An 11,767-nucleotide genomic window follows, 5' to 3' on the forward strand; every position below is an offset into this window, starting at 1 on the left:
GGGAAGTTACTATATTAATAATCATTGTATCATGACAATATCAGGAAGCATATATGACTGATCAATGAAAATTTTGTCACAATCATTTTATTATAATATGTTTCTAAATAATTATGCTGCAAGCATATTTATATATATTAAAAATTATGTATTTACAATCTCTTCCTGAGGTATGTACATACTAACTTTATCATCATTTACTGTTGTGTAGTTTGTGCTAATTGACGTAACTGTTTCAACACAGTCTCTAGAAGCTTTTTTTTATCCCGCTCACTTTTCTTTAATACAGAAAATACTGTCTTTTTGTCAGATTCTTTTAATCTGTAAGTATAATACGTCTAAAATGTAGATATTGATAATATAGTACAGTATTACATGGAGTAAAAAGGCATGGTACATACTTCTCTAACAAAAGTACAGCCATGTTTGGAGATACCAGATGATATTTACTTGATTCATGGCCATAGTCGTGAAAATAAGTAGGCCAGTCCCAACTCATAAATAAGTCTAGTAATTGTCTTAATTGCGCAAAATATTGCAGTAGGATACCTTCGGGTAAACCAGAAACAGGTTCCGAGGCAGCAAATTCTAAAAATTAAAAGATTTTTTTCTAATTTATGTTCGAATCAATTCAATATCACCACAAAATATTTTGTAATCATATATTGTACATCTTATTTAAGAATAAAAGTCAGAAATACGTACGTTCGCATTGTATTGTATCTAAATTGACTTGTTGAAGAGCACCCATAGATATTTGTTTCACATCATCACTAATTATTATTCCTAGTATAGATTTCGCTATATGAGAACAGGCAGATTGACATGCAACTTGCGCGACCTCATCCTAGAATATAAATTCGCTTTGATTTTTATGAAATATTTACAAGAATATAAAACTGATAAGTTCTTATAATATGATAAATGTGTACCGGTAAATTGGTAAAACAAGTAAAAGTACTTTGCAAAAACGCTATGAGATCGGTAATAAAGCCAGACGCGTGCCCTTGAGGTTCTGCCAAATTCCAATCGTAGTTTTCTAATTCTAAAAATTCATCAAGTTTATTCTTTAATTTCTCGCAGATTTGTTTTTCAGCATCGTCCCTTGCAACTCTAAACATAGCTGATTCAACACCCATACAACTCAACTGTCCTTCATGTGGTGTTCTACAATATCATTAGACGATATTACAATAAAATAAATATTCATAATTTATTTAGTTAACCTACCCTGTAATATTAGACATAAATTCTTCCAGATATTTCGTAGATTTTTCAAGATAACCAGTATTTATTATAATTTGAACAACTTGTAGAAGAGCCAATGATGGTTTTCGAAATAATGACGACAAGCATCCACTAAATGTTCTCGTTAGTAATAAATTTGTCGACTTGCAAATCATTTCATCTATTTCTGTTTGAGTGAAATTTAAATCTTCCGAAAATTTTAAACAAGCATAAATGAATTCTTTTACTTGTTGATAGACTTTTGGTACCATATCCGAGAATGGAAATTTTTTTGGAAAATCTACTTTTTGTAATTCCTCGTCATGGTACGGAAACAAACCAAGAACATTATCATATTCTTCTTGCGTTATGACCTAAAATATACCAGTGTATATAAAGTATAAAATCTCTTATAACAAAAAAATATACCTGAATTGGTAAGAAACTATCTTCATCCAAAATGTCTCTAAACACTTGAACCCAATGTTGCATTAGAACTTCATTGTAATGCACTCGAATTTCTTGTAATAAATCCCAAAGTTGTCCTACAGAATAGCCATAATTCTTGTTCCCCAAAAAAAAAAAGAAAAAAAAAAGAATAATTAGAAAATACTAGTAACATATTTATAATGCACTAAGTTACTTACCCTTAATGTTGTATTAAATAGCATTATAAGATTTTTTATTTTTAGGATGAGTGTCGCATCCGTGCAGTAGGCCTAAAAAATTATAATATTTGATCATATAAAATACTCGAGAATAATTTTGATATTACTTACGGAATGGGTGCGCAATGCATTCACGATTTTTGATAGTGCCATTTGCCATAGCTCTTCTAAATAAGCGCGTGTAGCTAAACCATTGCCGGTATTTAAAATATGATCTTCTACTACAAAAAATCCTACTATGCCTTGTAAATATGTTTGATAACCAGTTATACTCTCATGCTGGAAACATAAAGTGAAAAATTTAATTAAAAATATAGAATAGTTACTGCACTGATAATTACTTACTAATATTTACCATATTAATAGGCGATTGTAAAACTAATCTAGCTTGCTGTTTTCTTTGCTGTCTATAGTATGCTTTAAACGTTTCCCCTTCACGAAGCACGGTATAAATATGCATACAGCGATAAACAGGACTGAAATCCATTAAGTCTTGAGCACTTAATTCTTCTTCTGACTCATTTGATAAAGAATTTGTTGTATGAGATCTCCTCTTCTTTCTACCAATAATTTCTGCTTCAACAGTTAATTGTTCTTGTGTCTAACAGCAAAAAATAGATCAATGTACTGTATGTATGAATAAAAATTAAAATTAAATCTTTACAAAAAGAATTCCTCGAATCTTACTTACATGTCTCATAGCAACTTCGCCAATTTTTGGTGAATATTTCCTAATATTTTCTAAAAAGTCTCTTAAATCAGACATGGAAGCATCCTTTATATTTTCACGTAGTCTAAAATTATTGTAATCTATCAGTCAGTTAATGTCACTTAATATGTCTGTGTAAATTACTCTCTAGTTACATTCTGCTGTAAAAATAAATAGTCTTTTATCTTGTGACATTACTCACTGCGGGATTTGTTGAGTAATTTGTGAAGAAAATCTGTAATTTGTTACTTTTGGTAAGTCATGATGCTCTAGCTGCTCCAATGTCCTTAAAGCTGGATAATAACGCTTGTCTTTCAACTGCTTTTGCAACTTTGCATAGGCAGCTAAAACAGGAAGACACATAGTAAGACTATCCACTGCAGCAGCCATATTGCTTTCTACTTTGCGTGCTTTAACAAGTTCTTCTCCTTTCTCTATTACTTTGGTAGCAGTGGCAGTAATACGTTTATCAAGTTCCAGTATTTCAGCCTATAAAAAAGATGTTTTATAAAATCACACTTTTCTATTTCACCTAAAGAATCAATCTCAAGATATAGACTGACATTAAGCTGTTGTGCTTGGGATCGAACTTGCAGAAGTTCTCTGATTGAATCAATAAAACCTTGATAATGATGATTGCACATTCTTTCAATATCTTTGTCGTGTGCCTTGATACGCTCATCGAGTTTTTCCATGAACTTTTGATGTTCGTGACCATCGTAAATTGCTCTGTAAAAAAAAAAAAAAAAAAGAAGTAAAGTAACAATACTTATATTGGTTTCTATTTTTCACTTTGAAGCTTTCTCCCTTGAGTAAATGCCCAACAATGGTAATACCTGAAAACAAGGCCTATACTATTAGTATCTGTAGATTCTATCTCATACAGCAGGTATTCGTGCTTTGGAACCATAGTTGACAATAGATTGCCAACTTGGTTAGTTGACAACCTTGACATAATAGTACCCTGATTCTACTTGTCTTTATTCTAACACGGGGGTGTCCACCCGCGTTCCCAACCCTTCTAGTGCGCATATGCGCGATAAATATTGCATCTGCGTGAAGGGATGATACCCCGAAAGCGCGTCTTTTAACGAAATTTTTGATAAACGGCGAACTTTCTAATTAAATTGACATACCGAAAAGTTGGTCCCAAGTAATCGTCTATGCCTTCTATTTCCTGGATGAGAATATCGTATCGTTGCATTTCAATTAAATCCATTGTTAACTTAAATAAGAAAACGTCAGCAATTTTTGGCAAATAAATTTGTACACTCTTATATTAAAAAGGTCAGGTAATTTCCATTTGTTGTTTAGCAATAAATCATGTCAATATACAACAGCTCTCCAGTTTAATTATGACATTTCTGTTAATAATGTTACTGTTATCCAAATAACATTGTCAATATCGTTTAAACTGCCATCTTCGTCAAACTACATACATATGTATGTATATAACACATCTACCATCTTTTATACATAACATAATACATATTGTGCAAACGTGTCATTATACAGCGATCGGTGAACTAATTTAACGGTATAAGATATTTATATAATCACTATATAATATAACATAAATTTTAAATAAATTCTATTAGTCATTTATTATAAATCACATCTAGTCCTATTATAATCTTACATGTACTAATTGGAAGTTAGGGAAGTAGACATTTTGTAACTGTTCGTGTTTATTTAACAAATACTGTATTAAATCAACAGTCATTTAAGTAGAGTGACTCAAAATAAAATATTTATATAATATTATGGAATATATATAAATTTCAAATAACAATATTTTTATGATAAGTCACGCCTAGAGTTCTAGTTTAATTCTGTACGTATATTAATTGATAGTTAGGGGAATAAAATAGGAGGAAGGGAATAGATTTTTTGGAACAATCCGTGATTATTTAACAAATAACAACAATATTAAAACAACAATAAATCAAGTAGAACAATGAAAAATATTTTCAGTGTTGTAGCATCTATTTTACAAAAAAATATGAGAAGAAAATCCCGGAGTTAATTCAAAGTTCTAACTAGTTATTGTTTTATCTACTATATTTGTACTGTTTTCGATAAAATTAGCATTTTACGAAAAAGCATAAGTACGGTTTGCTCAGATAAATCGTTCTTCATGAGTAGAATATATATTCAATGAAAAGGCTTTGTTTATTGGAATGTTAAAGAACTCGGTCAATTTAGAAATAATTATTTCATCCTCTTTGTGGAGAGGAATTTCAAATAGGTAAAAAACCTACTCATGACATTATGCTGGAGATAGATTAATTCATCTGAGCAGACTGTACGTACATTTGGCGTCTGGGTTGGAGACGCCAAGACATCGGATGCAGTTTCTGTGCACTGTGAACCCCGGTTGATTCTCGCCTATTGATTGTATCATAGTAACAGCGTACTGGATATTCTTTTTCTACTAAATTTCTCGAAAAATTCAGCCAAGAAACGAAAGTTACGAGGGAAACTAAAATATAAGTAAGTATAACTGTCGTGAAGTTAATAACTATCGTCGAAGACATTGGCGCGCAAGCCTTTGATGTGTTGCTATTCAAGATTTGTTTCTACAGTTTATAAAAGGATCCATTGCGAACATTTATCGTCTTAATACATCGAATTACAGTTTCACCGATTATTTTTAACGATAAATTCAAATTAAAATACGTACCACCGTCTTTTCGTAGCAGTTTTATATTAAATATATTAATCGAATTTTCAAACCGAAGTGTGTAAAAAGAGTTTTGTGTACCTCTGAATTTTTAGGTAAAAAATGACACCAGAAGGGTATACGCGCGTTTATGTCGGCGGATTAAACGAAAGCATTAAAAAGGAAGATCTCCAGACAGAATTCGAAAAGTACGGCAAGCTTAACAAAGTTTGGGTTGCATTTAACCCACCAGGTTTTGCATTTATCGAATTTTTAAATATGAACGAGGCAGAGCTTGCTTGCAGCAGTATGAATGGCACAGAGATTATGGGTGCTAAGTTGAGGGTGGAAATTTCACGGGGTAGAGGTCGTGGTGGAGGTAGGGGTGGTATGGGAGGATTCAGAGGAAGTCGAGGTGGTGCAGCTAGGGGCTATGGGTCTGCTGCCTCCATCGCATTCAATTACAGAGGAAATAATATGTATGCAGATTATGGAGGTTATTATGCAGGCAAGGGTGGTGGAAGTAGGAGTAGAGACTACTACGGCGAAGATTATATGACCAATCGTGCCAGTGGGTATGTTACGCGAGATGGATATACACAAGATGTCTATAATAGCGGAGATCCAAATGCTGATTATTATACCAACAAAGGCACTGGCACATCGAGGTATCGAAGTCGTTCCCCAGCTGGTCGTGGCAGGTATTAATAATACCCAGTCCTTGTAAAATGATCTTAAGTTATATCGTGTTTACATGAATTCAATGAAGTCAGTCTTGTTCAATGAATTGTCCAAAGACGTAACAGTGACAATTGATTTGTCTATACTAGTAACAAAAACAAACATTTGGTCATATTTAAACAAGTGTAAAAATTCCGGGGAATGAGTACTCAGTATCTAAATGATAAATATATATTGAAACTTAAATCTACAATGATCGTTAGCACAGAAAATGTGCATACACATAAAAAAAAGATAGTTGCATGATAATATACCAATTGGCACTGAATAAATCTCTTGCATGTGCAAATATATTGTGCAATCTGTAAATTACAGTTAATGAAAGTTATCGGCCAGACGAAGGCGAAAATTATGTGACATTCTATTTTGCACTTCCATGTTCACAGTCATCGTCATCTTCGTGAATGCACATAAAAGATCTACACCGCATTGCCAATCTGAACTGCGGGCCAATCAGCTGCCCACCCTGATGACTACATTTCTATCCAATCTACGCAGCGACCTGTATATAGACAAGAACTACCATTGCAGATCAAGTTGTGCAATACCATTTGTATAGTATACTTTAGTTCTACAGTTTGTAATCGTTTTCAGAAACATTACCCATTACTCACCAACAAAAGCGTTACTGCAAACTTTATATAACATGAAATTGAATCGCGAACGAAATTTGAATCAAGCTATAACGAATCGTAGTCTAAAGTATTTATATACGCAACTTCTATTTTATTTAAATCCGGGGTATTACATATATTTTATAGTTTTGAATAAGTTTTTTTTACGTATATATTATTTTTTTGTGTACTTTTTTAAGGTTCTTATTATAAAGGAACTGGAGAAAATATAGCGAAAAGAAGTTTAACATACATCATGAGAAAATAAGATTCTTCATAACTAATATTTTTTTTTTTATTAACATTTAATCGTCTATAACTTTTTATCGTCCATTATAGACACGTATATTATTTAATGAATAGTAATAATACTATTTAAAAAAATGAAAAAATTACAAGGAAAATGCCAATTTTAGCCAAATGCACACTACTGCTCGTATATATTGAACTGTGCAACTTTGCCTTACGAATTTTTATATGCTGTGCAAAATTAAGATTTAAAAAGCTGCAAAATTGATTCGTTAAGTATAATTTAATCATAATTAAATTATGGCCTTGGAGTATATATGCAGAAATAGTATTGCATTTGGAAACTTTGGAGTATTTACTGCTATGGATACTTGAGTGAAAGGATAAAGAAATTGCGGTAATAATGTTTTGCCATTGCTGTAAATGATGTGGAATTGGATATCTATTAAATGATTTGCTCTCACTACTCTCCGCCACCCTGCCTGCCTGCTCTTGCCTACTTTTTTAGAATTTTCAATACTTACTGATTTCTTCTTATTCATATTGATAAAAGAGAAAGAGATGACCATTCGCAATAACTACAAAGTATAAACAGTGGTTGCTAAATTATCGAAGGTTTATGTATGCTGGTAGATAGCATTTCATGGATATGGAAAAAAATTTAAGTGTAGATTTTTATACATTTTTATCCTCTATTAATAATTTTTGATTATGTGAAGAACACATTATAAACGTAAGTATTACGGTATAAATATGAAAAGAGAAGCTCTAAAAGTTTCTAATAAGAGATATTTTAATATTAACAGTATAACCAAATAATATTACGTTGAAATGAATTTAATCATCTTATCATATTTTTATATCAATTATACTGTTAATATTAATGATAATTTGTTATAAAAATTAATAAATGCAAATCGTTTATTTCTTATATACATAATTTTAAGCTTAGCATTATTTTATACTAGCTAATAAATTTGATCTGCGTTCGGTATTTTGAAATAGCGCTCTAATTAATTGTTTAACCTGGGGTGCTGTAAATTCTCGCGCGAGTGGTCCTTTACCGTTATCCCATCTTACTTCGATTTCTTTTAGTGATGCACCCAGAACTTGTATCAGTTCTAAAAATTTCTCCCACTTTCTAACATGTTGATGAATCTTTTGATGAACCTGAAAGCACACCATTGTTCTTAATATTATCGACAGAAAGCAATATCATTCCAGTTTAATTTCACAGGAACTTTTCATTATGAAATTCCTAATAAAATAGTATTTTAGTAGATTAATTTTGATGTAACCTTTTTATATAAATTAATCCATAATAAAAGTTTTTAAAATATTAAGTTATATATCTTTTCGACGTAAACTTACCGGGAATATTTGTGGTGCACGCTTAACGATCATATTAAATAATGTTACCAATTCGGTAGCAACATCAGCGGGAATGTCTTCAACAGATATCACTCTGATTATTAAGTCTTCGACCATTGAATTCATAATGCATCCTAAAATATTATTAAATTATTAATCAACTAAATACTAAGAAATATAGAAGACAAAAATTATGCACTAACCTACAGCTCTACAGTAAATATTCACAGGTAACACATCTACCCAAACTGTTTTTAATAATTCCAGTTGTCTAATGCACTGTCTCATTGCGCGTTCAGTACTGGGATGTAATTCAGAAGTTTGACCCAAAGCGGATAAACCTTATTTTAAAATAAATCATTGAAATTACTCGTTACTTAAAAAAATGTATAGATACTATTGTACAGGTACTAACCAGATTCTTTGAGAATATCAAAGATAATATTTCGTTGGTACTTCATGTGCTCTAAAAAGCAGGATGATCCAACATCTCTCAATACTAATACTTGATCCGCGAAAGTTAAATTGAGATTATGCAAGGATTCTGGTAATTTGTCCCTATACTCGTGTCCCAATGTGAGCAGGTGATGCGCGAGATACATGCAATTGTTATGAAACATAGCTACATAAAAAGTATACAAATATAAATCATTAATATTATAAGAAAAAGGTTGTTTTCATTTATATATACTATACATTAAATTACTAGTTTCTTACCGACTTGCTGCGGTATTGTTTCTAAAAATTTTCGGTGGTGTTCAGGTACCAATCCTGCGTACATTTCAAAAACGTTTCTACAAGTATAAAATAGCTGCATAGCGCAGGTATCCGAACTATTACAAGCTTCATCCAAGATATATCTCGCGAGATTTAATGTTTCTCTCGCGCTGGTGCTAAAATATAATTCCCAATATAAGCTTCTTTTAACTTGATTGAAAAGTTTGGGAATTATTTCAATACCTTATTTGACATTTAGGAAGCTGAAACGTATCGTCACTTAATTTTTTATACGCCTTTATCTCGTTATAATCGTATGTCTCTTCTGGGAATTCAAGTGGCTTCTAAAACATCAATAAAAAACATATCATTTACGTCACACTGTATTCTATTATATTACGATATCTCAAAATAAACTTACCTGCGGCTCGTATGTAATGCAATCATGTAAATCTTTCTTCATAATGGTTCGCGCTTTCGCTAATAAATCCTGACAAATTTTTCTTATTAATAGCTTATCAATATTCTTTGTATATTCTGATAAAAAGAGTTGATCATTTGTAATAAAACCTAAAATATTAAATGTTGATTGTTATAATTATACCTAACAGTAAAAAAATAAAAAAGAACTTACAAATTTCCTACCAATTTTGACCAAGAAATACTGAAAATCATTGATGGCTTGAACAATGGGTGTGAAATTTTTCAAGTCGGCGCTCGATGTTGGCGTAATTCGCGAAATGCAATCATCCTTTAACGATGTTGATAATCGTTCGAGCAGATGAGGTTGTATTTCTTTCAGGAATGTTCGGTCATCGTGTATTGTAAATTGAAAATGTTGATAAAGAAACTTAAACAATAATTCCAAATTGTAGAGTACACTTTTGTAACCGGGTAATTTCTTTTTGTTTAATATTTCGACGGTGAACACTTTTTCGTCGATTACATATACAGAACAATCATCATTGATAATCGGACTAATCATGTGATTCATAAGCGTCACTGAGAATTTATGCAGATGACTCGAAAGATTATCGATACGGTGCAAACCCTGAATTAAATCCTGCATATCGTCCACCTCATTTTTTACGTTCAATGTTACAGTCTTCGCGTCTTTATCGTCGACGCCAGTCCAACATATTCGCTCGTGCAATAACGTTGACGTATCGGACAAAAATGAAGTATACAGATTTAAATATTCTTCTTCGATCGCCGTGTAAATATCAAGATCGCGTAAATCCGTTTGCGGATTATATAAAATGGTCTGCATGTGGCATAATGTTTCAGCCGCATCCACGTATCGTTTTTCTTCTTGGTAATTTTTTACAGATTTTATGCATTCATGTAGAGTTAAGAGTTGATTGGAAAGTTGTAACATTATGTTCGACTCCTTTAACGCTTGAGAGAGAGTTTTTAATTCTTTCGTAGAACCAGATAATTCTATCTTAACCTGGAATAAACGATGATAAAACTATTTATGCTTTACACAGAGCTTTTGAAGATTACATTTACTAATCGTACCTGAGTATCTATCTTCTTTTGCAATGCATTCATTTCTTCGAGTAATTTTTCTCCCTTCGATACCAAATGCTGATCTTTCGTGAGTTTCGACGTAAACTCGACATAATTATCATCCATAAAATCTTTGACATCGTATTTTAATTTCGTTATTTCTTTCTGTATTTCTGATATCTTTTCATGTAAATTAACTTTTTCCAATTTTCCTGCTCGGAGGAGCAAACGGCACGTTTAAAATTTTCGTAAATGGCATGTTCTTTATTTTAGTAATGTAAATAAAAAATAGACAACTATTCACATAGGATAATATATGAATCAATAATATTTTCGTATCTTTTATTTAGATGTTTTTATGATAAATTTTATACTTCAATGAAAAATATCAATTACATTCGAATATATTAATTTGTATACATACCCGCTGTGATCAGTACATCAGTTAAAAATGATGTCATTTTGATAGGATATTTTCGTATATTTATCACAATTAAAAACCAGCTCTAATCACCTCGCTATTAAGTTAGCCTTAAGTATGATCACCTCATGTTTGTACACTAATATCTATACAATAATAAATGGTAAAAAATGGAATAAGCTACACTGCACCAGTTTACACTCTATCACAGGTTAGCGCAGTGCAGCTGTTGGTAGTGACATTACGTTTATCAGAGCGACATCTCTCTCCGTTAGGTAGCGCCATCATACGATCATCGTTCGCCATTTTACGTCTTTCGAAATCGTTCGTTCGAAAGAGTAGCAAATCTGCAAAAACTTTTCACTTGTAATCTAAAGAAAATGTTTATTACATACATGTGTTTTAAATTTCTTAATCTAATAAGTAATAATGTAATATGAAACATCGTGTAAACTGCGTTAGTTCACATAATACTCTGGAATGTTAAAATTTTTGAGCGCTTCGCGTTTCAAACGATCGATATTTTGTACATGAAGCTTTGAACGAAAGAACTTATGAAAGTAAAGAAAGTTAAGAAATCTAAGTAAAATATTTCGTAGCTAGCAGAATAAAACGTATGATGCAGATATTAACGATATTATCGATCGAAATGTATTTGCAAATTGGCGTGTATTTATGTACCCAAGTTAGTAAAATAATACGTGGTTATATCGTACTCTGCTCTTTTCCTTAGATAAATTATATATGTTGACATAGCCAAACTTTATACTATTAAAATTCATACAGAATAATTCATACAACTTACATAATATATTATGTAGATATTAAGAAAATTACCATTCAAACTAATATGTATATATTATATTATGTATATTA

General features: G+C 31.5%; 3 protein-coding genes across 4 annotated transcripts; 1 reads left to right on the forward strand and 2 right to left on the reverse strand.

The window, feature by feature from the left end:
• Positions 1-127: 127 nt before the first annotated feature.
• On the reverse strand, positions 128-4,179 carry LOC117235770 (exocyst complex component 6). 2 transcript variants are annotated; one of them, XM_033498098.1, is made up of 13 exons: positions 3,741-4,179; positions 3,168-3,333; positions 2,807-3,093; positions 2,587-2,689; positions 2,251-2,496; positions 2,007-2,174; positions 1,875-1,946; positions 1,657-1,791; positions 1,231-1,601; positions 933-1,167; positions 706-847; positions 402-588; positions 128-321 (listed from the first exon to the last, which is right to left on the reverse strand). In XM_033498098.1, the coding sequence occupies exons 1-13, from the start codon at positions 3,821-3,823 to the stop codon at positions 198-200; spliced, it is 2,319 nt and encodes a 772-aa protein (XP_033353989.1). In that variant the 5' UTR covers positions 3,824-4,179; the 3' UTR covers positions 128-197. The 2 variants fall into 2 exon arrangements, with proteins under 2 accessions (XP_033353989.1, XP_033353988.1); XM_033498097.1 differs by lacking the exon at positions 3,741-4,179 and adding an exon at positions 3,441-3,648.
• A 738-nt stretch (positions 4,180-4,917) lies between these two features.
• Positions 4,918-7,354, forward strand: LOC117235776 (RNA-binding protein Rsf1-like). The gene is made up of 3 exons (XM_033498107.1): positions 4,918-5,097; positions 5,383-5,967; positions 6,394-7,354. The coding sequence occupies exons 2-3, from the start codon at positions 5,390-5,392 to the stop codon at positions 6,419-6,421; spliced, it is 606 nt and encodes a 201-aa protein (XP_033353998.1). The 5' UTR covers positions 4,918-5,097; positions 5,383-5,389; the 3' UTR covers positions 6,422-7,354.
• A 419-nt stretch (positions 7,355-7,773) lies between these two features.
• LOC117235771 (centromere/kinetochore protein zw10 homolog) lies at positions 7,774-11,195 on the reverse strand. The gene is made up of 10 exons (XM_033498100.1): positions 10,895-11,195; positions 10,480-10,682; positions 9,604-10,408; positions 9,380-9,528; positions 9,202-9,302; positions 8,959-9,134; positions 8,657-8,863; positions 8,445-8,582; positions 8,242-8,375; positions 7,774-8,040 (listed from the first exon to the last, which is right to left on the reverse strand). The coding sequence occupies exons 1-10, from the start codon at positions 10,929-10,931 to the stop codon at positions 7,825-7,827; spliced, it is 2,166 nt and encodes a 721-aa protein (XP_033353991.1). The 5' UTR covers positions 10,932-11,195; the 3' UTR covers positions 7,774-7,824.
• Between the last annotated feature and the right edge of the window lie 572 nt (positions 11,196-11,767).

Source organism: Bombus vosnesenskii, unplaced genomic scaffold (assembly GCF_011952255.1).
Source record: "Bombus vosnesenskii isolate JDL3184/JDL3185 unplaced genomic scaffold, Bvos_JDL3184-5_v1.1 scf7180000013319, whole genome shotgun sequence".
NCBI lineage: Eukaryota > Metazoa > Arthropoda > Insecta > Hymenoptera > Apidae > Bombus > Bombus vosnesenskii.

What these genes read in the sequence shown, in the direction of transcription:
- LOC117235770 (XM_033498097.1), bottom strand. Translation starts at nt 3,559, where the DNA reads ATGTCAAGGTTGTCAACTAACCAAGTTGGCAATCTATTGTCAACTATG. An exon ending in AGTATAGGCCTTGTTTTCAG is followed by an intron (nt 3,334 to 3,440) that starts GTATTACCATTG and finishes TTTTTTTTACAG; the next exon opens with AGCAATTTACGATGGTCACG. An exon ending in TACAATCGCCTATTAATATG is followed by an intron (nt 2,175 to 2,250) that starts GTAAATATTAGT and finishes TTATGTTTCCAG; the next exon opens with CATGAGAGTATAACTGGTTA.
- LOC117235776 (XM_033498107.1), top strand. Translation starts at nt 5,390, where the DNA reads ATGACACCAGAAGGGTATACGCGCGTTTATGTCGGCGGATTAAACGAA. An exon ending in TCCCCAGCTGGTCGTGGCAG is followed by an intron (nt 5,968 to 6,393) that starts GTATTAATAATA and finishes CCATGTTCACAG; the next exon opens with TCATCGTCATCTTCGTGAAT.
- LOC117235771 (XM_033498100.1), bottom strand. Translation starts at nt 10,931, where the DNA reads ATGACATCATTTTTAACTGATGTACTGATCACAGCGG. An exon ending in TGATGTACTGATCACAGCGG is followed by an intron (nt 10,683 to 10,894) that starts GTATGTATACAA and finishes TCCTCCGAGCAG; the next exon opens with GAAAATTGGAAAAAGTTAAT. An exon ending in TATTTACTGTAGAGCTGTAG is followed by an intron (nt 8,376 to 8,444) that starts GTTAGTGCATAA and finishes ATAATATTTTAG; the next exon opens with GATGCATTATGAATTCAATG.